The 24,689-nt window shown below is 42.1% G+C and overlaps 1 protein-coding gene across 1 annotated transcript in view; it reads right to left on the bottom strand.

Annotated features, from left to right (window-relative positions):
* The window catches only part of TG (thyroglobulin), a 389,754-nt gene that overhangs the window by 218,395 nt on the left and 146,670 nt on the right, over positions 1 to 24,689 (bottom strand). Inside the window, exons 8-18 of the mRNA XM_073676983.1 lie at positions 17,211 to 17,317; positions 16,696 to 16,839; positions 14,783 to 14,968; positions 12,199 to 13,290; positions 10,566 to 11,147; positions 9,524 to 9,763; positions 7,612 to 7,737; positions 7,064 to 7,141; positions 6,157 to 6,272; positions 4,525 to 4,633; positions 4,239 to 4,439 (exon numbers count right to left, since the gene is read on the bottom strand). Coding sequence (XP_073533084.1) covers positions 4,239 to 4,439; positions 4,525 to 4,633; positions 6,157 to 6,272; positions 7,064 to 7,141; positions 7,612 to 7,737; positions 9,524 to 9,763; positions 10,566 to 11,147; positions 12,199 to 13,290; positions 14,783 to 14,968; positions 16,696 to 16,839; positions 17,211 to 17,317 — 2,981 coding nt within the window. The remainder of the gene's footprint in view (positions 1 to 4,238; positions 4,440 to 4,524; positions 4,634 to 6,156; positions 6,273 to 7,063; positions 7,142 to 7,611; positions 7,738 to 9,523; positions 9,764 to 10,565; positions 11,148 to 12,198; positions 13,291 to 14,782; positions 14,969 to 16,695; positions 16,840 to 17,210; positions 17,318 to 24,689) is intronic.

Raw genomic sequence — 24,689 nt, 5'->3', positions numbered from 1 at the left:
AGGATCAGTAATGTAATGTATGTACACAGTGACTGCACCAGCAGAATAGTGATTGCAGCTCTGGAGTATAATACAGGAGGTAACTCAGGATCAGTACAGGATATGTAATGTAATGTATGTACACAGTGACTGCACCAGCAGAATAGTGAGTGCAGCTCTGGAGTATAATACAGGAGGTAACTCAGGATCAGTACAGGATATGTAATGTAATGTATGTACACAGTGACTGCACCAGCAGAATAGTGAGTGCAGCTCTGGAGTATAATACAGGATGTAACTCCGGATCAGTAATGTAATGTACTTACACAGTGACTGCACAAGCAGAATAGTGAGTGCTGCTCTGGAGTATAATACAGGATGTAACTCAGGATCAGTAATGTAATGTATGTACACAGTGACTGCACCAGCAGAATAGTGAGTGCAGCTCTGGAGTATAATACAGGATGTAACTCAGGATCAGTGCAGGATCAGTAATGTAATGTATGTACACAGTAACTGCACCAGCAGAATAGTGAGTGCAGCTCTGGAGTATAATACAGGATGTAACTCAGGATCAGTGCAGGATCAGTAATGTAATGTATGTACACAGTGACTGCACCCAGGGCCGGCGTCAGCACCCGGCGCACCCGGGCAAATGCCGGGGCCCTGAGCAGGCAGAGGGGCCCACTGGCGGTCACGCACCCCGCTGGGCTATGGGCGGAGGAGAGCGGTGTCAGCGCCCGCCCTTCTCCGCCGCTTGCTCAGGGCCCCGGCAGCCCGATACTTACCTCTCCCCGTGCCTCCGCAGATCCGCTGTCTTCCTGCTGTGCGCTCCCTGTGACGTCTCAGGTCAGAGGGTGCGGTGACGTCTTTTCACCGCGCCCTCCCCTGAGCCGTCACAGGGAGCGCTGAACGGGAAGACGCCGACAACGCTGGAGTTCGGAGCTGAGCAGCGAGCAGCGGGTGAGGAGAAGGGAGGTGAGTATTTGATTTTTTTTTTTTAATGTATGGAGGCATGGGGCAGTATAAAGAGAGGGGGGACATCCTGCATGGGGCATTATAAAGAGGGGGGGGACATCCTGCATGGGGCATTATAAAGAGGGGGGGGACATCCTGCATGGGGCAGTATAAAGAGGGGGGGGACATCCTGCATGGGGCATTATATAGAGGGGGGGGCAGCCTGCATGGGGCATTATATAGAGGGGGGGGGCAGCCTGCATGGGGCATTATATAGAGGGGGGGGGACACAGCCTGCATGGGGCATTATATAGAGGGGGGGGACATCCTGCATGGGGCATTATATAGAGGGGGGGACAGCCTGCATGGGGCATTATAAAGAGAAGGGGGGGGCATCCTGCATGGGGCATTATAAAGGGGGGGGGACATCCTGCATGGGGCATTATAAAGAGAAGGGGGGGCATCCTGCATGGGGCATTATAAAGGGGGGGGGGACATCCTGCATGGGGCATTATAAAGGGGGGGGGACATCCTGCATGGGGCATTATATAGAGGAGGGGGGGGGAACAGCCTGCATGGGGCATTATAAAGAGAAGGGGGGGGCATCCTGCATGGGGCATTATAAAGAGAAGGGGGGACATCCTGCATGGGGCATTATAAAGAGAGGGGGGGACATCCTGCATGGGGCATTATAAAGGGGGGGGGGACATCCTGCATGGGGCATTATAAAGAGAAGGGGGGGGCATCCTGCATGGGGCATTATAAAGAGGGGGGGGACATCCTGCATGGGGCAGCATAAAGGGGGGGCAGCCTGCATAGTGCATTATGTGGGGTGGAACAGCCTGCATGGAGCATTATAAGGGGGGGCTGCCTGTATGGGGCATTATGTGGGGGGTAACAGCCTGCATGGAGCATTAAAAGGGGGGGGGCCTGTATGGGGCATTATGTGGGGGGTAAGAGCCTGCATGGAGCATTAAAAGGGGGGGGGCCTGTATGGGGCATTATGTGGGGGGTAAGAGCCTGCATGGAGCATTAAAAGGGGGGGGGCCTGTATGGGGCATTATGTGGGGGGTAACAGCCTGCATGGAGCATTATAAGGGGGGGACAGCCTGTATGGGGCATTATGTGGGGGGTAACAGCCTGCATGCAGCATTATATGGGGGCCAGTATCCTGTATGGAGAGTTATAAGGGGACCGGTATCCTGTATGGAGCGTTATAAGGGGACCGGTATCCTGTATGGAGCGTTATATGGGGGCCAGTATCCTGTATGGAGTTTTATAAGGGGACCAGTATCCTGTATGGAGCGTTATATGGGGGCCAGTATCCTGTATGGAGCTTTATAAGGGGACCAGTATCCTGTATGGAGCGTTATATGGGGGCCAGTATTCTGTGTGGAGCGTTATATGGGGGCCAGTATCCTGTATGAAGCGTTATATGAGGGCCAGTATTCCGTATGGAGCCTTATATGGGGGCCAGTATTCTGTGTGGAGCGATTCACCGGTTTCTGAGCTATTGTGGAATTTACAATAGATATCACTCATGTAATGTAAGAAGTGAAATCTTTGCATTGTACTATATATATATATATATATATATATATATATATATATATATATTTCTCCGCTGTATCTCTGCATCATGAATCGTGGTATGTGTTAAAAGGGCCCACTGAGACTCTTTCGCCCGGGGCCCAGAAAAACCTGGAGCCGGCCCTGACTGCACCAGCGGAATAGTGAGTGCTGCTCTGGAGTATAATACAGGAGGTAACTCAGGATCAGTAATGTAATGTATGTACACAGTGACTGCACCAGCAGAATAGTGAGTGCAGCTCTGGAGTATAATACAGGATGTAACTCAGGATCAGTACAGGATCAGTAATGTAATGTATGTACACAGTGACTCCACCAGCAGAATAGTGAGTGCAGCTCTGGAGTATAATACAGGATGTAACTCAGGATCAGTACAGGATCAGTAATGTAATGTATGTACACAGTGACTGCACCAGCAGAATAGTGAGTGCAGCTCTGGAGTATAATGCAGGATGTAACTCAGGATCAGTAATGTAATGTATGTACACAGTGACTGCATCAGCAGAATAGTGAGTGCAGCTCTGGAGTATAATACAGGATGTAACTCAGGATCAGTAATGTAATGTATGTACACAGTGACTGCACCAGCAGAATAGTGAGTGCAGCTCTGGAGTATAATACTGGATGTAACTCAGGATCAGTAATGTAATGTATGTACACAGTGACTGCACCAGCAGAATAGTGAGTGCAGCTCTGGAGTATAATACAGGAGGTAACTCAGGATCAGTAATGTAATGTATGTACACAGTGACTGCACCAGCAGAATAGTGAGTGCAGCTCTGGAGTATAATACAGGAGGTAACTCAGGATCAGTACAGGATCAGTAATGTAATGTATGTACACAGTGACTGCACCAGCAGAATAGTGAGTGCAGCTCTGTAGTATAATACAGGATGTAACTCAGGATCAGTACAGGATCAGTAATGTAATGTATGTACACAGTGACTGCACCAGCAGAATAGTGAGTGCAGCTCTGGAGTATAATACAGGATGTAACTCAGGATCAGTACAGGATCAGTAATGTAATGTATGTATACAGTGACTCCACCAGCAGAATAGTGAGTGCAGCTCTGGAGTATAATACTGGATGTAACTCAGGATCAGTAATGTAATGTATGTACACAGTGACTGCACCAGCAGAATAGTGAGTGCAGATCTGGAGTATAATACAGGATGTAACTCAGGATCAGTACAGGATCAGTAATGTAATGTATGTACACAGTGACTGCACCAGCAGAATAGTGAGTGCAGCTCTGGAGTATAATACAGGATGTAACTGAGGATCAGCACAGGATTAGTAATGTAATGTATGTACACAGTGACTGCACCAGCAGAATAGTGAGTGCAGCTCTGGAGTATAATACAGGATGTAACTCAGGATAAGTACAGGATTAGTAATGTAATGTATGTACACAGTGACTGCACCAGCAGAATAGTGAGTGCAGCTCTGGAGTATAATACTGGATGTAACTCAGGATCAGTAATGTAATGTATGTACACAGTGACTGCATCAGCAGAATAGTGAGTGCAGCTCTGGAGTATAATACAGGATGTAAGTTAGGATCAGTACAGGATCTTCTATAGCTTTTTCTGATGTGTCCTCTTGAAAGTTTACCAGAAATGTAGTGTTCTTTAGCCATATTTTATATGTACGCTCCATGAAGACAACATGAAGTGAAGACGTTCAGGCATACCCAGAAGCACCTCCGTACCCTGACAGATGGATCCTGGCTTTCCATCCATGGTCACTTCTGTCCCTGCAGCTTCTTCGCCGTGTATGAAGACACAGACACACTGATTCCTGTTCGGATCGCACTGCTCCCGAGCGCGGCTCCCGTTACCTTCACACGAGGCAATGACCTGATCACCTAGAAAACTGCCTTCAGATTTACTGATGGTGCAGAGATCTGGACCTGTCAAGGATATCATACTCCAATCACATCCGGAGCTGCATCATAGAAGTGTCAGCCATTAGGTTATCGTAACAAATCTACTTACATGTGACATTCTCCGAGCCACCAAAATCTTTTAGGACAACTTTGCCACTTATCGGATGCACACACCACGACTCAGTCTCCGATTTTTGCAAAGTAACATATTGTCCAGTCTAAAATAAGAGAAGATTCATAAAACTGGAGATAGCTCCGATCACCACTGTTTAACCATTCAAATGCCGATGGGTATCTTTGACAGCAACATTTATAGTTCTGAAGCCTTTCATCCCTCCCCCTCCCCCACACCATGATGTGATTGTGAGGATCGGGTGGGGGGGGGGGGGGCGTCGTTGCAATCTCCAGGCTCCTGTGAAGCCCAAGCTGAAATCAAAGGTCTAGAGATCAAAAGTTCAATTTCCCTATCGAGAAATAAAAATGAATCAAAATAAAAAAATTAAAAAAAATAAAAACCTTATTAAATAAAAAAAATAGTAAATAAAATAGTAAAAATTTGTAAAAATATATAAAGAAAATAAAAACATATAAAAAGTTAAATCAACTTAAATAAATCATATGGTAAAACTAAATAAAAAAAAAAAGCTACAATTGCCATTTTTGGCCATCGCACCTTCTTAAGACGCAATAAAAAGTGATCAAAACATCATATCTAGCCCCTTAAAAAAATCTTATAACTTAGGTATCACACAATGAACACCATGAAAACAAAATCTCCAAAAATAATAGAATCGCTATTTTTCACCATTTCGCCCAACTTGAAATTTTTTTCCCGCTTTTCAGTACATCGAATGGTAAAATGAATGGCATCATTTGAAACTACGACTCGTCCCACAAAAAAACCCCAAGATCTCATACAGATATGTAGAAGGAAAAAAAGAAAAACAGAAGGGCAAAAAGTAAAAATGGCACCAATGGGAAGGGGTTAAAACTGGTAATCTCACCCTACTAGTCTTAAAATCTGACAAACCAAGAAAAAAAGTAAAGAAGAACAAGTGTGTATGAAGTTGAGGACACAATAAAGAACAAAATACCCCCATTAGAGTACACAGGGTCTAAGGTTTGACACTAGTTAACCTACAGAGGAGAGTCCCCCATTGTTCTCACCCCCTGAGTATAAAGGGGATTGAACCAGCCAAGGCTGTGGCCCCTCTATTCTAGAGACCTGCATGGTCGACCTCTATAGTATGTCCACACCAGTATCGAAGAAGCTTGGAGTCTATATTATAGTGACACAGACTGTGGCTCAATGGGACTTCACATGAACTCAATTCTTATTACCTGTATTTGGCATCTATCACAAAAATGGCCCAAATGCACCAAATGAATGGAATTTGTTTATGTGGAATTGACTAGACATGTTTTTTTCCTAATTTGAGAAATTCTGTCAAATTGAGACACTAGGGCATTGAGTTGTACATATTCTGCATGTAAGGACGCATCTGTAGTCACCAAAGAACCCAAAGAATGGAACAAAGTAACAACAGGACTCGAAATGTGCAAAAGTCACATCATGTGACTCACTCGCAGGGGGCATTGTCTGGCTGTGCACCTGGATATTAAAACAAAGGACTCATTCTTCTTGTCATTGATGAGAAGTCTCAACATCACCTGTACAGTTCTGGTTTTGCATATGATTACATAGAGTAATTGTTATGATTATTAAGTAGTAGTACATTACCTCTGTACAGCGTGGTATAAATACATTAGATGTGTCAGTCTTCATGATGGAAGATTTTTTGGGCATCCAGCTGGAGATCAAAGAGTTCGTCTGAGCTTGTTGGCAGGAAGTCCGACCTACAGAGAATCACATATTATATTCCTAAATTATGCAGACCTGTCTTAGGCTAGGCGTAGACATGAGAAATTTCTTGGCAAATCAACTTTCATGCTGTTTGCCGGCAATCAAAAAGCTGTGGCCCACGATGTTATCACTGTAATCTTATCCAACCATTGAAGGATAGAAAACCCTAGTGGCTTCTCCTGTCTGTCTTTGTTTGGAAATATGAGTGATACAGTGGAGCTTTGATACCTACAAAAGTCCACACTACCCATGAGTATGCAGTTGAATGCTTTCTCCATCCTGGACCTACAGCAGTACTCTTGGACCTTTGGAGACTCTTGTGGACCTTTGGAGACATGCGAAGGTCCACACTGCCAATGAGAATGAAGTTGGAAGCTTCCTCTTTCCTAGACCCATTGAAGCACTCTTGGACCTTATGAGACCCTTATGGACTTTTGGAGATCTGCAAAGGTCAACACTTCCCATGAGAATGAAGTTGTAAGCTTCCTCCACCCTGGACCCACAGCAGCACTCTTGGAACTTTAGAGACTTTTGTGGACCTTTGGAAACCTGCAAAGGTGCACATTGCCCATGAGGATGAAGTTGGAAGCTTCCTCCACCCTGGACCCACAGCAGCACTCTTAGACCTTTGGAGACCTTTACAGCCTTTTGTGGACCTTTGGAGACCTGCGAAGGCCCACACTGCCTATGAGAATAAGGTTGGAAGCTTCCGCTGTCCAGGACCCATAGCAGCACACTTGGCTGACCCTATGAGTTCTATAGTCATAAAAACACAAAGTCTCACACTGCGGAGGTCCCAAGGTTCTCGTCACAAGGGATCCAGGAATGTAGCCACCTTCAGCATCAACACACCAATAGTGACCTAAAGAAGAGATGAACGAAATGTAAAAAAAAAATTTCCACGGATTCTCCAAAATGTCAAGTCAGTTGGTAATTATTTCTGCTATCTGTAGAGATATTATTGAGATTTTATGTTATAGAAGAGGGGTAAAATGATTCTCCCTTTCTCATCTGTCTTTTGTGGTTCATGCCTTATGGTCTACTCCACACAACTTTTCATGTTATCATAGAGTACCCCGTCCATGTAACAGATCTATGGTGTCACCAGCTCAATGAATGCCTCCAGGTCAGTGTTTTGCTTTAGGTGCCTCTTTGGGCCCTGTTGATTGCATAGGAAGGAAAGTGGCTTATAAGACCATAGACTACCAGGCAGCTGAGAATTACCGATTGGCATGAATCTGGCACAAAGTTTTGGTTCATGAACAAAACTTTATGTTGAAACAAAATTATTAAAAAGCCACACAGAGAATACCATAAACTATTACACCTCACCTGTACCCTGATAAAACTGAATGGGGTCCCAGTTTCCAAGTCTGTCACACTGAGGTCTGTATGGTTTGTATGACAACTGGGTGGTCTCTCTAGAAATGTTGGCAATTTCCTGGAAAAACTGAAGGGCTGAATAGATGAAGAAAAAGAAAAACATTACTGAAACACATAAAGACTGGGAATATAAGGCTGAACAAGGGCTCTGTTGCATTACTGGTCTCTTTGCACTTCTTGTGCGGGAGTCATTGCTACGTGACTGCTAAAAAAAATGAGCTTTGCCTACCCTATCCCTGGAACTGTAGCCCCAAAACCGTGAGTAATTAAATACTTGTCACCACGAGGAGCCAACCCATGAAGGTCCCTCCTTCAGTGGAGAATTACTTGGACTATGTATCCTCTAGTAGACATCAAGTTGAGCGAACTGCACCTTAGCCATCCTAGAACCTGCCGAGACCCGAAACCTACCCCAGCTGGCCCCTCTGCAACATCTGGTGCCCCCGCCCCAAGGAACACAATATAAGTCCCACATTTTAATCTCTTAAGGACTTGTTTTTTTTTAGCCTAAAGGACCAGGCATTTTTTTTTTTTTTTTTTTTTAATACTTTACTCCAAGAGCTATAACTTTTTTTTACTTTCCAAATGTTTTTCAATCAACGTACCCTTATAAGGGCTTTTTTTGGTGATGAGTTGTAGTTTTTTTATTGTCGTTATTTTGTAGCAAATTTCATTTGATCAACTTTGATTACTTTTTCTTGGAGGGTTGGGGTGAATACAAAAGGCAGTGTAATTACTTTTTTTTTTCACTGCGTACCATTTGGTATAAATAAAGTTCTTCTTAATGCGGGACATTACAAATTCGGTGACACCAAATAAATACACATCGTATATCCTATAGCTTTTAATTCTTTTGCACAATAAAAGACATGTTTTACGCAAATGATTTTATTCTTATTGACATATCCATATGTGGGCTCGTTTCTTGCAGATTGGGATATAACTTTTATTAGCACCTCTTAGGAGGACATTTATATTGTATGTTTATTGAATATTTTGGGGGAAAAAAATCTGCAAATGCATCACTATTTTTTATTATTTAACAACATACTGTGCTACATAAATAATATTTTATGTCTAAGGGTCATTATGATTACATTGGTGCAATATCTGTTTTACTTTTACTATTTGTAACCAGTAAGATAATTTTAAATGAAAAAAATCTTAATATTTTTGGGAGGAAACTTTTTCTTTTGCTCCAATAGGGAACTTGAAACTATTATCATTTGATATAACACTTTGGAATACTTAGAAATATTATCTGTCAGTGTTATCGTTATGGGCAAGCTATGAGGCCCAATAGGCAGATAGCGATGGCAAACCGATGGGGTCAATGTTAGCCCCATGGCTGCCGTAATAAAAAATTTAGAACGCTGCAATTTATTTATGAGGAGCTGATGGGCTGAAAGATATAGTATCTAAAGTGATGCTAACTGCAAAGATGAGAGTTATCTCTGACCCTGGCAGTCCTGGCAGAGGTATGGTTGTGTATATTGTGGGTACAATGGGAAGCACCTACGAAATCCCAGAACCAAACTTGAACAATATTGAAGATGTGGTCAAATAGAAGCCATGCAGAGGCCCCGAACCAACACATAATGAACCCCCACTCTGCTCTAACCCGAAAATCTTGTCATTCCATTGGTCTCCACTGTTTCGTCTCCTTGGTCTAATAGTGATCTGCATTTAATTTTCTACCACCCCATCATCAACATTGGTTTCTTTATCAATAAACCTGGGCCTTGTTAAAGGTCGGCCCCATATCAGCTTTTTAGGTCTGCAACACTGGTAATTAGGCCTATACGGTCATGGTCTTCGTGAATAATATGTGAAATATATAAATAAAGCATGTAACACGTACTGGAAAAGGCAGCCAGCTTTAGACCATAGAGGTCTCTACTCAAGAACTTCTCCGATAACACGATCCCTGATTTCTGATCCGGACTGAACAGCAGATCCTTCTCCAATAGTCGGAGGCCATTGGCTGCTAAGAAGGCGTAGGCCAAAGGAAAAGTGGAAGAATTTGACCCATCGATGATGCTTCTGGCGTCTTTCAGGAATTGTAAGGTTTTCAGTTTTGCAATTTCACAAGACCCAGGGCCTAATAAAAACATATAAATGTCAAAAACAAAACATACAAAAATCAAAAACAGGTTAAAAGGTATTTTTTACTTAATTGTGCAATGCTTCAACCTAATTTACACAAATTTTATCTTAGAGCTGTTACTGCGTAACATACAACAAAAAGCTATTACCCTTCCATCAAGAAGCCTTGCTTTTGCCTCAGTGAATATGGGTTTGGCAAAATTTTGGATAAAAAGAACGGGTATAGAGGCCCAATGTAGAAGGCAAATAATGCTGCATTTCCATGAAGAAGGTAATAGCATGTCTTGCTAAACCTTTGGTAAAAATAGTCGACTTAAAGCACTTGGGTCCCGAAAGACCATGTTCTTTCCTTAATCAGTGAAGTCAAGTGGCTTGAAGAGTATTTTTTAATTGGTGAGAGGTTGACTCTATACCAAGTTGTTCAGTTCACTGGGCCACTGGAGGAAAGACAAGACTACTGGGGAATGACAAGACCACTGAAGAACTTCAGCTTGGTTGTTGATATCTTGGGTCATCATCTTTTTGGGAAATCCATTCTTGACAACAAAGGCTTCTAAAATGATATTCCTGACCATTACTACATTCACGCTAGAACTTAAAAAGTTTTTTAAATTTCAGAGGGTCAAGACAAGACAAAATATAGAGAAGTCTTCAAAGCTCCAGTTCTTCAGTGGTCCCTTTGGTCTTTCCACCTAGGTCGAAACATCTCTCAAACTAACTAAACCACAATGTTAGGCTATAACTGACAACATGACCACTGATATTCACAGTGGATCTGTCTTGTTATTTGAACTTACATTTTGGAATCATGTTTGGGGGTTTTTCCGTTCCTTCAAGCTTATCTCCATCCATATTGATGCACCAACAGCTACGCGAGTCCTTGTGTCCAGGGGGGGTGTAAAAATCACTATATGACCCTGGATAATAGGTGAGGCTTCCACTCATCAGTCTCCAAATGATGTAAGGATTGAGCAGTATGTTATCAGATAATAACATGGTCACATTGCCTTCCAAGCTCTCCTGTGGCACATCACTAAAGAGGGAATATTGGGAGAAAGCAGGGAAGACATTCTGATGCCCATTGTCATAAAGGGTCTTCACAAAGTCAGAAAACCTTTGCGATAAAGACTCCCTATATTTCAGTATGACTTTCAGGGTGTCGGAGAATGAGACAATTCCCGTCTGTTTTGTCCACCTCTCGTATAATTCAAAGGCTTGCTCCGTAGGACCGCTGCATTGAATGGCCCTCCATTCTCCTTCAGAGGAGCACTGGGGGACATAAACTTGTAAAGGATCAAGCAGTGGGGTGGGCACAGATAACAATGACCTTGTGGCCTGTAGAAAGGCATCACTGCCAGCCAGCTGACAAGAACTTGGACCTAAAATAGAAAACAGATCATTGTAACATCGATTTTTGCCCTTATACTTTAAATACTGTTAAAAGTAATCTCCGCTTTGGACAATCTCTACTTTTTCAAATTTTCTCTTGACAGTAACTTAACTACAAATTGTCCCCCTGCTGGAACTCGCCCGTAATCAGTTTTATCTATGGTGAAACCTGGTACCAAGTGTTCAATCTCCCTGCAGCACCCCCAGAGGGCAATTTGACATTACACATCTGTCCATTTAAATGAATGGATTCTTGTGTAATGCACGACAAGTTTTCCAGAGAGAGAAATGCCCTATGGAAACGCTTTCTAATGTGGCCTAGAAATGAGGATCCTGAAGTAGGGGACCTTCTGCTATTATCTCAGAATTCATTATTAAAGTATCAAATAGGGGGCATCATAGTGTGTGGGGGAAATGCTTGGCAAACACTGGGGAAATCATACTGTGTTGGGAGACATTGGGGGAATCAAACTGTGTTAGGAGACAGTATGGGAATCATACTGTGCTGGAGGGACACTGGGGCATCATACTGTGTGGGGGTAATGCTGGGGGCCTCATACTGTGTTGTGAGAACACCGAGGGCATCATACTGTGTGGGGGGGACACTGGCAGAATTTTACTGTGTGTGTGTGGTAAAGAAGGGGCATCATACTGTGTAGTAGGAAAAAAGGGGCATCATACTGTATGAGGGGACATTAGGGTCAACATAATGTGTGAGGGGGCTGTGGGGACATCACTCTGTGTGGGTGAAGTACTGTGGGGGCATCACACTGTATGAGGGTCATTGTGGAGGCTTGATACTGTGTGTGTTAGTGTGCAACTGGGGCATTAATGTGTACAGGGGCATCTTTGGGGTGCAATACTGCGTGGATTCCATAAAAGGCCATGATGATAATAATAAAAGAGGTATTAAAATGTGTGGGAACACTAAGGCACCCTATAAGAGGCACTTTTTTTGTGTGTAGGAACACAAAAAGATCTAGGTGGGGCAAGCGGTGCCTATGGCAAATGAGTTCATATGTGATGAATAGAGAAACTTACATTGAATATTTTCTCCAGATAATTTTTGAGTTCCCGGAATATTCTTTCCCTCCAAGTCAACACAAAAACAGTGTCTGCCATCACACTGCACAGACAAATAATTCCCTTTTTTATCACAAGCTGGAATATACACATCTGAACCCGCAGGTTGGCTTCTCTGGAAAGCTATTTGAGCCTTCCGTTCCTGCAAACACTTTGAGGAGCATGTTGGCTGTTGACCCGTTGTCCTTGTTCCTTGAATTTCTTGACCTTGTTCATCAACACACCAGCATTCAGACCCACTGCACTGAACTTCTTTATATCTACCATCATTAGTACATGTTGGCACAAATACCCCGTCCGGTTTCTGCTCACAAGCTTCGGACTCCACCAGTATCTTCACAGCTTCTGAAATGTCTTTCGCAACATTCAATGGAATAGAAACCACATCTCGGAGAAATGTTGAAAATTCTTTTTGTTCCAAGATGGACTGAAGGAATTGAAGATGATTGCGATTTTCTCGTAGATTCACCTTACGCCCAAAACTAGCCAGTATTGGCTGGTTCAGGTTAAAGTCTGGTTTTGATGAATTTGATGAATCTTTCGTCAAGTAAGAATCTTCATCCGGGGAAAATAATTTTGCAAGTTCTTTGAAGTTCCCTCCACTGTACGATCCTGTTAAGCCAATCTGTTGGAAAAAATCAGTAAAACTGAATTTGCTGTTAGTGCCAACAGCACTAGTGAAGTTAAATGAACCCAAATTTTTTAGAAATTTGCCCCCAAAAAGGGTTTGCTGAAAAGCTATAGGGTTAGAAGCGAAATGTAGAGCAAATTCTACTTGGGTTTTGGAAGAGAAAAGCCCAAGAATTGCATCTCCAAGGAAGGTTCTGAGCTGAATCCTCGAATCTTTTGCGGCTTGACCAACTCCAGCCAGAAGACCGGAATTCAGAAATGTCTCCACCAAATAGGATGGACAGAATTTTGAGCTGATTTTTGCTCCTGATTCTTCTTCTTGAGTGAAGAATAAACTCTGTTGACTAAAGTGACCTACGGGTCCATAAAACAGAGTAGAAAGTGCTCGTCTCCTTCTGGTTGGACAGTCATCAAAATTATCTGCAGACATAAAGGAAAAAAAAAAGAGATCATAATAATAAAAAAAAATATTTCTCAAATAATTTTTCCTCTTTTTTGGAGGAGACAGTGTTTTTCTTATTTGACTATCCATAACTAACCCTGAAATATTCCAGTTTTTACATAGGCCCCTGGAGCAGATATAATGAGCTAACTTAAATAAGCTTTGCTGTGTAGACTGAGAAAGGATCAGCAGAGCCATCTTATTATGATTAGAGAGTTAGCTCTATTGTACTACTGGAGGCCTGAATAAGAAATGATAGTATCAATATCAAGGCAAGTTAGTATATAATATTCTTAAGAGGAGGCATGTTCTTAAATGTTATATTTGGCTATATATAATTAACAAATCCTGAAATATTAAAGTTTTCACACTGTCCATTGATGCGGACACAATAAGCGAATGTAAATAAGCTTTGCTGTGTAGACTGTGACAGAGTAAGCACAGCCATCTTATTATGATTATATAGTCAGATGTAATGTACTGATGGAGGCCTGGATAAGTAATGGTTGTGTTATAGCAGAAGATGAGGTCCCTCAAGTTTAAAGGCCCCATCTATGCTATATAAGTCTGACAGTTACTTTAGGTCAAAACAACACCAGCTAAATGTTCCTTCCTTGTATCAATAGAGACCAACGTGTCCTTGCTAGCCATCAGAATGTATCTGATTAAATGTGTCTAATCAAATGTGTCCGATGAAATGTTTCAACACAAGCACGAGAATAGAAATCAGTCTTTGTTTGCTAAATTGCATAATCGGACCATATATGGTAAATCCGTTTCCTGCCTTCAGGGTGTATATAAACCCTATGCTTTGTAATAAAGTTAGAACTTGTTTGACACATACATCCTGTCCTGTGTCTCATTCTCTCCGATATCGTAATCCAAGGATAGAAGACCCAGAAAGCAGTGACGTCAGTTGTATCAATATCAAGGCAGGATAGTACATAATATTTTTTAAGAGGAGGCGGCGTCCTTACATTTTTTTATTTGACTATCCCAAAAAACAAATCATGGAATATTCCAGTCTGCACACTGCCCACTGAAGTAGACACAATAATCTAACATAAAGAAGCTTTGCTGTGTAGACTGGGACAAGTTAGTAAAGCCATCTCATTATGAATGAATAGTCAGCTGCCGGAGGTCTGGATAAGGAAGCAAAGTACCACTCTGCACAGCTCCTGTCACTCCCTGATCTCTAGGGCAATGGCTGCTTTCTATCAGTTCCTTCAAAAGATTGAATTATGATATGACCCTTTAGAATTCCCATACTTTTCAAAATAGGAGAAACCTCACTTTTGAGCTCTCCATCAATTATCTGCAGTAGGTACAAAGAGCATTTCTCTGGAGGTCCCACCAGATCCACACATTACACAGACAGCCTATCAATTTCAATTGGAACAATGAAAAACCTTCAATTCACCTGTGGGGGCACTGTCACATAATTAAACACTTGCTGAAGATGGTTCTTACCGCACTTTGGGGTTTCTCCCATGACCCGTGTTCCAGATTTTTCCTGACCCTTATAATCCACACACCAACACTGGCCCCCTTCTTGGCATTGCACAGACTTATAACTCCCATCATCTTCACAAGATGGTATGTGGACATTCCCCATCTCTGCAGATGTAAAGTGCTGGACTTCACAAGCTGACGGACCTATAAGAAAATCAGAGACAAACATATATAATAATACGCAGGAACTTATATAATTATATTCAGGAGATGCCCAGGTTATACCAGCTGTACATATATAATTATATACAGAATATACCCAGGTTATACCAGATGTACATATATAATTATATACAGGAGATGCCCAGGCTATACCAGCTGTATATATATATAATTATATACAGAATATACCCAGGTTATACCAGCTGTATATATATATAATTATATACAGAATATACCCAGGTTATACCAGCTGTACATATATAATTATATACAGAATATACCCAGGCTATACCAGATGTACATATATAATTATATACAGGAGATGCCCAGGCTATACCAGCTGTATATATATATAATTATATACAGAATATACCCAGGTTATACCAGCTGTACATATATAATTATATACAGAATATACCCAGGCTATACCAGATGTACATATATAATTATATACAGAATATACCCAGGTTATACCAGATGTACATATATAATTATATACAGGAGATGCCCAGGCTATACCAGCTGTATATATATATATATATATATATATATATATATATATATATATATATATATATATATATAATTATATACAGAATATACCCAGGTTATACCAGCTGTACATATATAATTATATACAGAATATACCCAGGTTATACCAGATGTACATATATAATTATATACAGAATATACCCAGGTTATACCAGCTGTACATGTATAATTATATACAGAAGATACCCAGGTTATACCAGCTGTACATATATAATTATATACAGAATATACCCAGGTTATACCAGCTGTACATATATAATTATATACAGGTGATGCCCAGGTTATGCCAGCTGTACATGAATAATTATATACAGGAGATACCCAGGTTATACCAGCTGTACATGTATAATTATATACAGAAGATACCCAGGTTATACCAGCTGTACATATATAATTATATACAGAATATACCCAGGTTATACCAGCTGTACATATATTATTATATACAGGTGATGCCCAGGTTATGCCAGCTGTACATGAATAATTATATACAGGAGATACCCAGGTTATACCAGCTGTACATATATAATTATATACAGGAGATGCCCAGGTTATACCAGCGGTACATATATAATTACATACAGGAAATGCCCAGGTTATACCAGCTGTACACATATAATTATATACAGAAGATACCCAGGTTATACCAGCTGCAGATATATAATTATACACAGGAGATACCCAGGTTATACCAGCTGCACATATATAATATATACAGGAGATACCCAGGTTATACCAGCTTCACATATAGAATCATAGAATGTTAGAGTTGGAGGGGACCTCCTGGGTCATCTGGTCCAACCCCCTGCTGAAAGCAGGATTCACTAAATCATCTCAGACAGATGTCTGTCCAGCCTCTGTTTGAAGACGTCCATTGAAGGAGAACTCACCACCTGTCGTGGTATATATAATTATATACAGGAGATACCCAGGTTATACCAGCTGTACATATAGTTATATACAGAAAATGCCCAGGTTATATCAGCTGTACATATATAATTATATACAGGAAATGTCCAGGTTATACCAGCTGTACATATATAATTATATACAGGAAATGCCCAGGTTATACCAGCATGCATCATGGGTGAATGCACACAGCAGCACTATATAAAACCATCCTAAATCTTACAATCATCCTCAGATCTATGACTTACACCTGAATCTGCCAGAAGTGATGAGCTGAACACCCAGAAATCGTCTCTGCAGCATACGATAGATGGCGGTTTCGGGGAATGACCGTGAAGGCGGAAGTCCTGAAAATAAGGTGTCATAGATTTCATCCAGGAGCATCTCTAAACCTGGAAGAACAGAAGTATATGGCGGTATCATGCTCCAGCTCATTGGAGAAGACAAGTCTCATCGGAAAAGAAGAGTCAGATGTATGGGAGAGATACATGGATAGACACACAGGGGTGGTCAGCTGTTATTATCACAGATCAGGAGTATAACGTATTACAAAGCTGACGGCTCAGGAAACAGGAATACACTTTTAACAATAGGTGATGGGACAGTTCACCTTCTCCCTCCCCCTCTTCCTGAGCTACAGCACATAGGTAAGAGCCATTTTCTTATGACGTATGTCCGACAACCTAGGAAAATATTGGCAATAGACTGTAGCACTAAAGAAGAGAGGGGTCACAGACAAGAGGGTCCCTGTCCTTCAACTCACCAGTCCCTTTAAGTTCACGTCCCAGGGCGTCAGCACAATAGCAGTATCCAGACACCTCTGGAAATGATTCTCTAAGGGATTTAAAGGACCTGAATGTGTCTGGAAACCTGGGAAGAAAAAGAAATAGAATATAGAACACTAATTATCCTGTAACAATTCATCCAAATGATCTGTGCCCTGAGGAAATGAAATTTCTATAGATATGAATTTACGATTTGATTTAAAGGATATTTTTCATTGGATTTTTTTCAGCTAAATTAGTACCTCCTCCAATTGCCACTGCTTCACTGATTCTGGAACAGGTTTTCTTTTTCTTTTGTTCCCCTCCGTTCCAAAGTTATGCCCCCTGATAATAATGATGTAAATTTTCCCTTCAACCTACTGGTCGTATACTACAAGACTTCCTCTCTTGCTGGCCAATCAAAGCATGGCCACGCCCAAAGAAAAGTTATGTGGTACACGCCCAGTTAGTTGAAGGGAATATTTCCATCATTATTACTGAGGGGCATAACTTTGAAATGGAGTGGCGCAGAGGAAAAAGAAAAACTGTTCTGGAATCAGTGGAGCAGCAGCAAATGAAGAAGGTACACTGTTTAAATAAAACAAAATGCACTATTGTAAGAAATTGCTTCATTTTATCAATATTCAATATTTCACAAAAAAAGTTTTACATTTTTGAAGGTGTCATGTGTATCAATATTGCCACAAAGTATGAAATATTGTATATTGTGAAATTGATTGTCATCATCATCAACAGGTCTATTCCACTGTCTTAGGCCACGTTCACACGTTCATTATTTGGTCAGTATTTTACACAGGTATTTTGGCTTCGGCTTCAAATACGGATTTAAAATATTGACCAAATACTGAACATGTGAACGCGGCCTTAGGAAAAGGAAAAAGTGTATACAGTTGGCACAGAGCAGAAAAAGGGGAGAAGTTATCTTGCCAGACTGGTGATGTCCATACCAAGCTCCTCACTATAAGCTATGAAGATAGCGTGAGAGGGAGATTTACTTTAGGAAATGGATCTAAAATGCAAAACCTAATAAAAAAAGTAAATTCATGTAAAATAATCTAAATAATAAGCTAAGAAAAAAACAATATAAAAAAAAATAAATATATATATATATATATATATATATATATATATATATATATCTTTCCATTAGTCCATTAGCCTATTAGTGACGGAACCAATTTTGACCTTAAATGACCAGGCCAAATTTTACAATTCTGACCACTGTCACTTTATGAGATAATAACTCTGGAACGCTTCAATGGATCCTACTGATTCTGAGAATATTTTTTCATGACATATTGTAATTCATGATAATTGTAAAATTTGTTTGATATCACTTGTGTTTATTTGTGAAAAATTGGAAATTTGGCAAAAATGTGGAAAATTTCACAATTTTCAAAATTTTAATTTTTATGCCATTAAATCAGAGAGTTATGTCACACAAAATAGTTAATAAATAACATTTCCAACATGTCTACTTTACATCAGATTTTTTCTTGAAACATTATTTTTTTTTTGTTAGGAAGTTAGAAGGGTTAAAACTTGACGAGCGATTTCTCATTTTTCCAACACAATTTACAAAACCATTTTTTTTAGGGACCACATCACATTAGAAGTGGCTTTGAGGGGTCTATATGACACAAGATACCAAAAGTGACACCATTCTAAAAACTACACCCCTCAAGTTGCTCAAAACCACATTCAAGAAGTTTATTAACCCTTTAAGTGCTTAATATGAACTGAAGCAACGTAGGAGGAAAAAATTAACATTTAACTTTTTTCACAAAAATGTTACTTCAGACCCCAAAATTTTTATTTTCACAAGGGTAACAAGAGAAAATGGACGGAAAATTTGTTATGCAATTCCTCCTGAGTACGCCGATATCCCATATGTGGGGGAAAACTCTTTTTTGGACGCACAGCAGGGCTCGGAAGGGAAGGATCACCGTTTGACTTTTTGAATGCAAAATTGGCTGTAATCGAGATCGGACACCATGTCGTGTTTGGAGAGCCCCTGATGTGTCTAAACAGTGGAAAACCCCACAAGTGACCCCATTTTGTAAACTGCACCCTCAAGGATTTTATTCAGGGGTATAGCGAGCATTTTGAACCCACAGGTACTACACAGAATTTGATGACATTAGGTCATCATATTGAAATTTTTTTCACAAAAATCTTGATTTAGCCCCAAATTTCTCACTTTTTCAAGATGTAACACCAAAAAGTGGACCCCACAGTTTGTTACCCACATCCTTACGAGCGTGACAATACCTCACATGTAGTCAAAAAGTTCTGTCTGGACAAACAGCAGAGCTCGAAGCAGAAAGAGCAATTTTTGAATTTTTAGAATGCAAATTTGGCTGAAAGAGGCGGTGGGCACCGTGTCCCATTTACAGGGCCCCTAAGGTGCCTATACAGCGGAAACCCCCTACAATTGACCCCATTTTTGAAATTACACCCCTCAAGGATTTTGTTCAGGGGTGTAGTGAGCATTTTGAACCCACAGGTACAACAAAGAATTTGATAACATTAGGTTGTCATATTGAAAAAGTTCATTTTTTTCACAAAAATATTGCTTTAACCCCAAATTTCTCACTTTTGCAAGAGATAACACCAAAAAGTTGACCCCACAATTTGTTATCCACTTTCTTAAGAGCGCGGGGATATCCCACTTGTAGTCAAAATATTCTGTTTGGACAAATGGCAGACGCTCGGAATGGAAGGGGCACAATGAGAATTTTGGAATACAAATTTGGCTCTATTTAGAATAGATTCTCATATTTGCAGAGCCTGTTTGATTCAAGAGCAAAAGAAATCCCCCATAAATGTCTTTTTTTTGTAAATTATACCCTGTAATGTATTTATCTAGGGAGGTAGTGTGTAGTCTGATGCAATTTTTTATGCAGCTGATGCAACACAAGTTTGTAAATTTAAAATTTGCATTTTTTTCAATTTCTCTTTTATGAATCTTTTTTTGTACATTCTAAGGAACACACCTCAAATTTTATTGCACTAGATTTTCAGAGTTCAACAATACATCCAATATGGCACCAATGTGAATACTGGACGCAGGGCTGTGCCTATAATAATAGATGGCGCACCATTTGGCCTTTAGGGTAAAATTGATGGAATTTCAGGATCCATACAAAGCTCACAGAGACATTGAGCAAACAAGAAAATCCTTCTAGGAATTATTACTCACAGAGGGACTCATGCCCCTAAAGTACATATGCTGATTATAAAACTTGGTTTTGTTAACAAAAAAGTTGTCCTGCAATTGCGTATATTGTAGCAGGAAGAATAAACTGTACTGGAGTAAAGGGCAAAATGTGGAGGAAAATGCAGCCGACTATGTTGGCCAACCTGAGTTTGTTCCAAAGATGAAAGAATACCAGCAGGGCTGGAATGACGGAGACTTTCAGAAACTGGTCGTACAACTTCCGTTTAGCTCCATCAATCCCTATATGAGGGACGAATGTGCCAATAGACGTGGTAGACCAGAGCAGGCTCCCGTCCGCCGAGGTAGGAACCGCTATGTGCACAAAACAACCAATCCCCTACACAATCCTGAAAGAACCATGCAGTAAAGTCCATAGTGTATAAGTACAGAACAGCCTCATTATTAAAGATCCTCCAATAAAATGATCATGCCCGTATCACCAACATAAATATATATGTAATATAAATGGAAACAGGAGTTTTGTGTAGCAAGACCTAGTCGTAAAAACAGTCAAACTGAGATAAATGGTCACAAATGTTTATGTGAGTGATCAAGTCCTGGAATTAATTGTCAGATGACCTGACTTCTCAAGAACGTTTGTGGGGTCCACATTCCGGAGTATACAGACGTGGGCATGTGGACGAGAATTTGTCTGAATAATAGTTTGGTATGTGAGTAATCAAGTTCTGGAATTTATTTCCAGATGACCCGACTTCTCAAGAACGTTTGTGGAGTCCACATTCCGGAGTATACAGACGTGGACATGTGGACGAGAATTTGTCTGAATAATAGTTTGGTATGTGAGTGATCAAGTCCTGGAATTTATTTCCAGATGACCCGACTTCTCAAGAACGTTTGTGGAGTCCACATTCCGGAGTATACAGACGTGGACATGTGGACGAGAATTTGTCTGAATAATAGTTTGGTATGGATCATGGCTAGTGTTGAGCCACCCCCGTAGTGTTCGAGTTCGGTTCGGTTCGTCGAACACCCGTGTGTTCGCCGAACTGTTCGTCGAACTGTTCGTCGAACACCTTCGAACACCGTTAAAACCAATGGCAGGCAAACAAAAACACATAGAAAACACCTTCAAAGGTGTCCAAAAGCTGACAAACTGCTCAGAAGACATAACTAACACATGGAAAAGTGACAAGTACATATAGTCATGCGAAAATAAAAGAGGTGGAGGAGTAAAAGGAGGGGGAGACACAGATATAGGCATGTCATGCCCTTCTAAAATCCAAAAAGTGAGAAGCCGACACGGCCAGTTCGCTCCTGCCTGTGCCACCTCCGTGTCGCCGGGTTTGTGCCAGAGCCGCAGTGAACCCTGATGGCCAGCCCCCCTCTCCCAATACTGGTGCCTGTCCGCTGGTGGGTCGAGCGAGCAACCCTGTGGTGGAGGCAGCTCTAAGCTTTTTAATTTAAATTGTCTCTCTAATTTGAATGAATACACTTTAAATCCATTTACAAGGATCTATTGGAGGGCAAGTCTCATGCCAGCAGCCGCGTAATTCCAGCTCCAGTAGCGTCCACTAAAGCTGCTGCAGTTAAAAAGCTTTTATAAGGATCGAGCTCGGCTGTCCACCGCAAGGCATCCTACTGCCAGTCCCAGCCCCTATGCCTTGGGGTGCCTCCTGATGCTCTTCACTAAGTATCCCATGGTCCGGAAGCATTTCCTTTGAAAAAATTAAGTGTCTAAACTACAGGTGGTGTAGCTTGCTTAACAGCCGGGATAATCCGCTGACTAGCAGACACTGCTACTAGGCACAAAGTATTTCCTGGGCTAGATGCAGTTAAAAATTTGTAATTAGATACTCTCGTTGGATGCTGAGAAAGCATTCCATAGAGTCTCCTGGCACGCCATATATGATTCTCTTAAAAAGCTTGGGGTAGGGGTCTAGGGGACCCTTTTATAGCCAAAATCACGGCCCTGTATCACAATACGTCACCTAGGCTGAAGATAAATGGAACTGTAGCACCCTGAGGGCTCGGTTGCTACAGAGGTATTGCACCTCACCCAGAGGTGTGATATCTCACTCTCAGGTAAGGATGGAGTGTGGATCAGGACCCGACACCTGCATGCATTACACCACATTGCCGTGGGGCAGGGCGACCAATATGCCTCTGAGATGGGCACGACAGTCCCTGTCCCTGGCTGGAGTGGGGGGAGGGAACACTGAGGAAGGGGAACCCTGTAGTGCAGGAGCAGGGAGGAAGCAGTTCCTGGGTGCATTGAGAAGGGAGTATAAAAGGTGGGCACCATCTTAGTTCAGTGCAGAGAAGTCTGAGCAGAAGTGGCAGGGAGCAGGGGCTCTGCATGAGCTCTGCTCCGGAGGCGGGCCTAGTAACAGAGGCCCAGGCCTGGAAGAGGGAGAAGGAAGGAAGAGGAGCGGAGAAGGCTCCAGGAACGAGGAATGAAGGGATCCCAGGGGTGCGGACGGGCGAGTCGCCACCGCACGCCCGAATCCACCTGCGTGGAGGGGTCAGGCCAAAGGGGGAGACCGGTCCCCGAAACTAGTGGAGGCAGGAAACGACCCTCAGCTAGAAACCGGAGGCTGTGACATTTTATGTGGCGCAGCCCCTCGCTACACCCGCTAGGAAGGCACCACATAGGGTCAGGGAAACTGGCGCCAAGTTTACCAAAAGGAGGCCCGAGGCAGCCGGACAGAAGGGTTGGTAAGAAAGGCCAGACAAAGGACACACAAAGGGGGTCCTGTGAAGCGCTCCAAAGTTATCTAGGAGTTGTCTGAGCCCCTCACCTGGTGAGCACAGTACGACGTGGGCAGCCGTTACCTGCAGACGTGGTCTGGATAATAAGAACTGTGAGTAAAGGCCCTGGACTGCATCACTGACTCCGTGTCGTTACTGCTGCTGCCCTGCACCATCACCCCCATCCTCCGCATACACTGCCCTGAGGCTATACTCCTCCCGTGGGGAGTTATGCTACGCTCTGCTGCACCCACAACACCAGCCTCAGCGGTCTGCCCTGCAGCGGCGGTTCACTCTGACCGCAATCCACGGGTGGCGTAGTCGGACATTTAAACATCAAAACCACATAAATAGTTCCGCCACTGGTTTGACCACCCTGAGCCACGGAACCGGGTCGCCGCCACGAAGACTACAACCACCAGCATCCACCAAAAAGGGTCCGGCTCCGGGTGTCCCAAGGCCCAGGGGGCGCATCAGAACATTTTCATCACCTTTCACAATCACCAATGGGACAAGGCAGGGATGTCCTCTGTCCCCTCTCTTATACATCCTAGTGACGGAGCACCTGCTCTCATCAATTCGCCATAACCCCAATATTAGGTGGATTGAGGTGGGAGGCACCGAGTACAAGTGCTCTCTATTTGCTGATGATGTCCTAGTATATATCACTCAATCACATATATCCATCCCTGCTGTTATGGCTGAAATAGATCACTTTGTTACATGGTCAAATTTTAAAATCAATGCAGCGAAGTCTGAGGCCCTCGATGTCTCCCTCCCCAAATCCATATAGGATTCCATCCAGTCCAACTTTCCCTTTGCCTGGCCCTCACAGGGTATCAAATACTTAGGAATTCCTATTCATAGAGACCTCTCCCATCTATGTTATCTTAATTTTGGGCCCTTTATTGAACAACTCCATACAGACCACGGTTGGCAAGTTAGAACTGTAAGATTCACTACGTGAACCACTGGTGTTTTGTGGAAAAGCACATGTACACTGCGTTCCAAATTATTATGCAAAAAGTGTTTAGGAGTGATAAGGGAAGAATTTGTTTGTTTGTCAGTTAAACTCATTGATGGTGATGTGTGTCAGGGCTCTTTATATCACTGTAAGCAATTGCAGACACCTGTGCTAATTAGTTTGTCAGGTGTGTCCAATGAAAGGCAAGACTACTTAAGAAGGCTCTCTCACATTATTAAGCAGCCTACATTTTCTGCCAAAATGGGAAAGAAAAAGGATGTGTCGGCTGCTGAGAAGCAACAAATTGTGGAGTGTTTAGGTCAAGGCATGACTACAATCAACATTGTGCGATGATCAGGATGAAGTGTCTTGGCAATCAAGAAGTATGTAGCTGATTCACAGTACACACGTGTGCGTGCTGATAAGGGCAAATTGAGGACTCTTTCCTACAGGCAATTACGTCAGGTTGAAACAGCAGCGGCAAGAAAGCCTTGTCATAGCAGCAGACAAGTTTTTGAAGCTGCTTGTGCCTCCAACGTCCCCCGAACAACAAGATGCAGGGTC

The sequence above is a fragment of the Phyllobates terribilis genome, unplaced genomic scaffold (genome assembly GCF_046119375.1).
Source record: "Phyllobates terribilis strain yellow unplaced genomic scaffold, ASM4611937v1 Scaffold_4__5_contigs__length_816908805, whole genome shotgun sequence".
NCBI lineage: Eukaryota > Metazoa > Chordata > Amphibia > Anura > Dendrobatidae > Phyllobates > Phyllobates terribilis.
The sequence above is the reverse complement of the archived record's forward strand: the minus strand, read 5'-3'. Positions and strand labels throughout refer to the sequence as shown.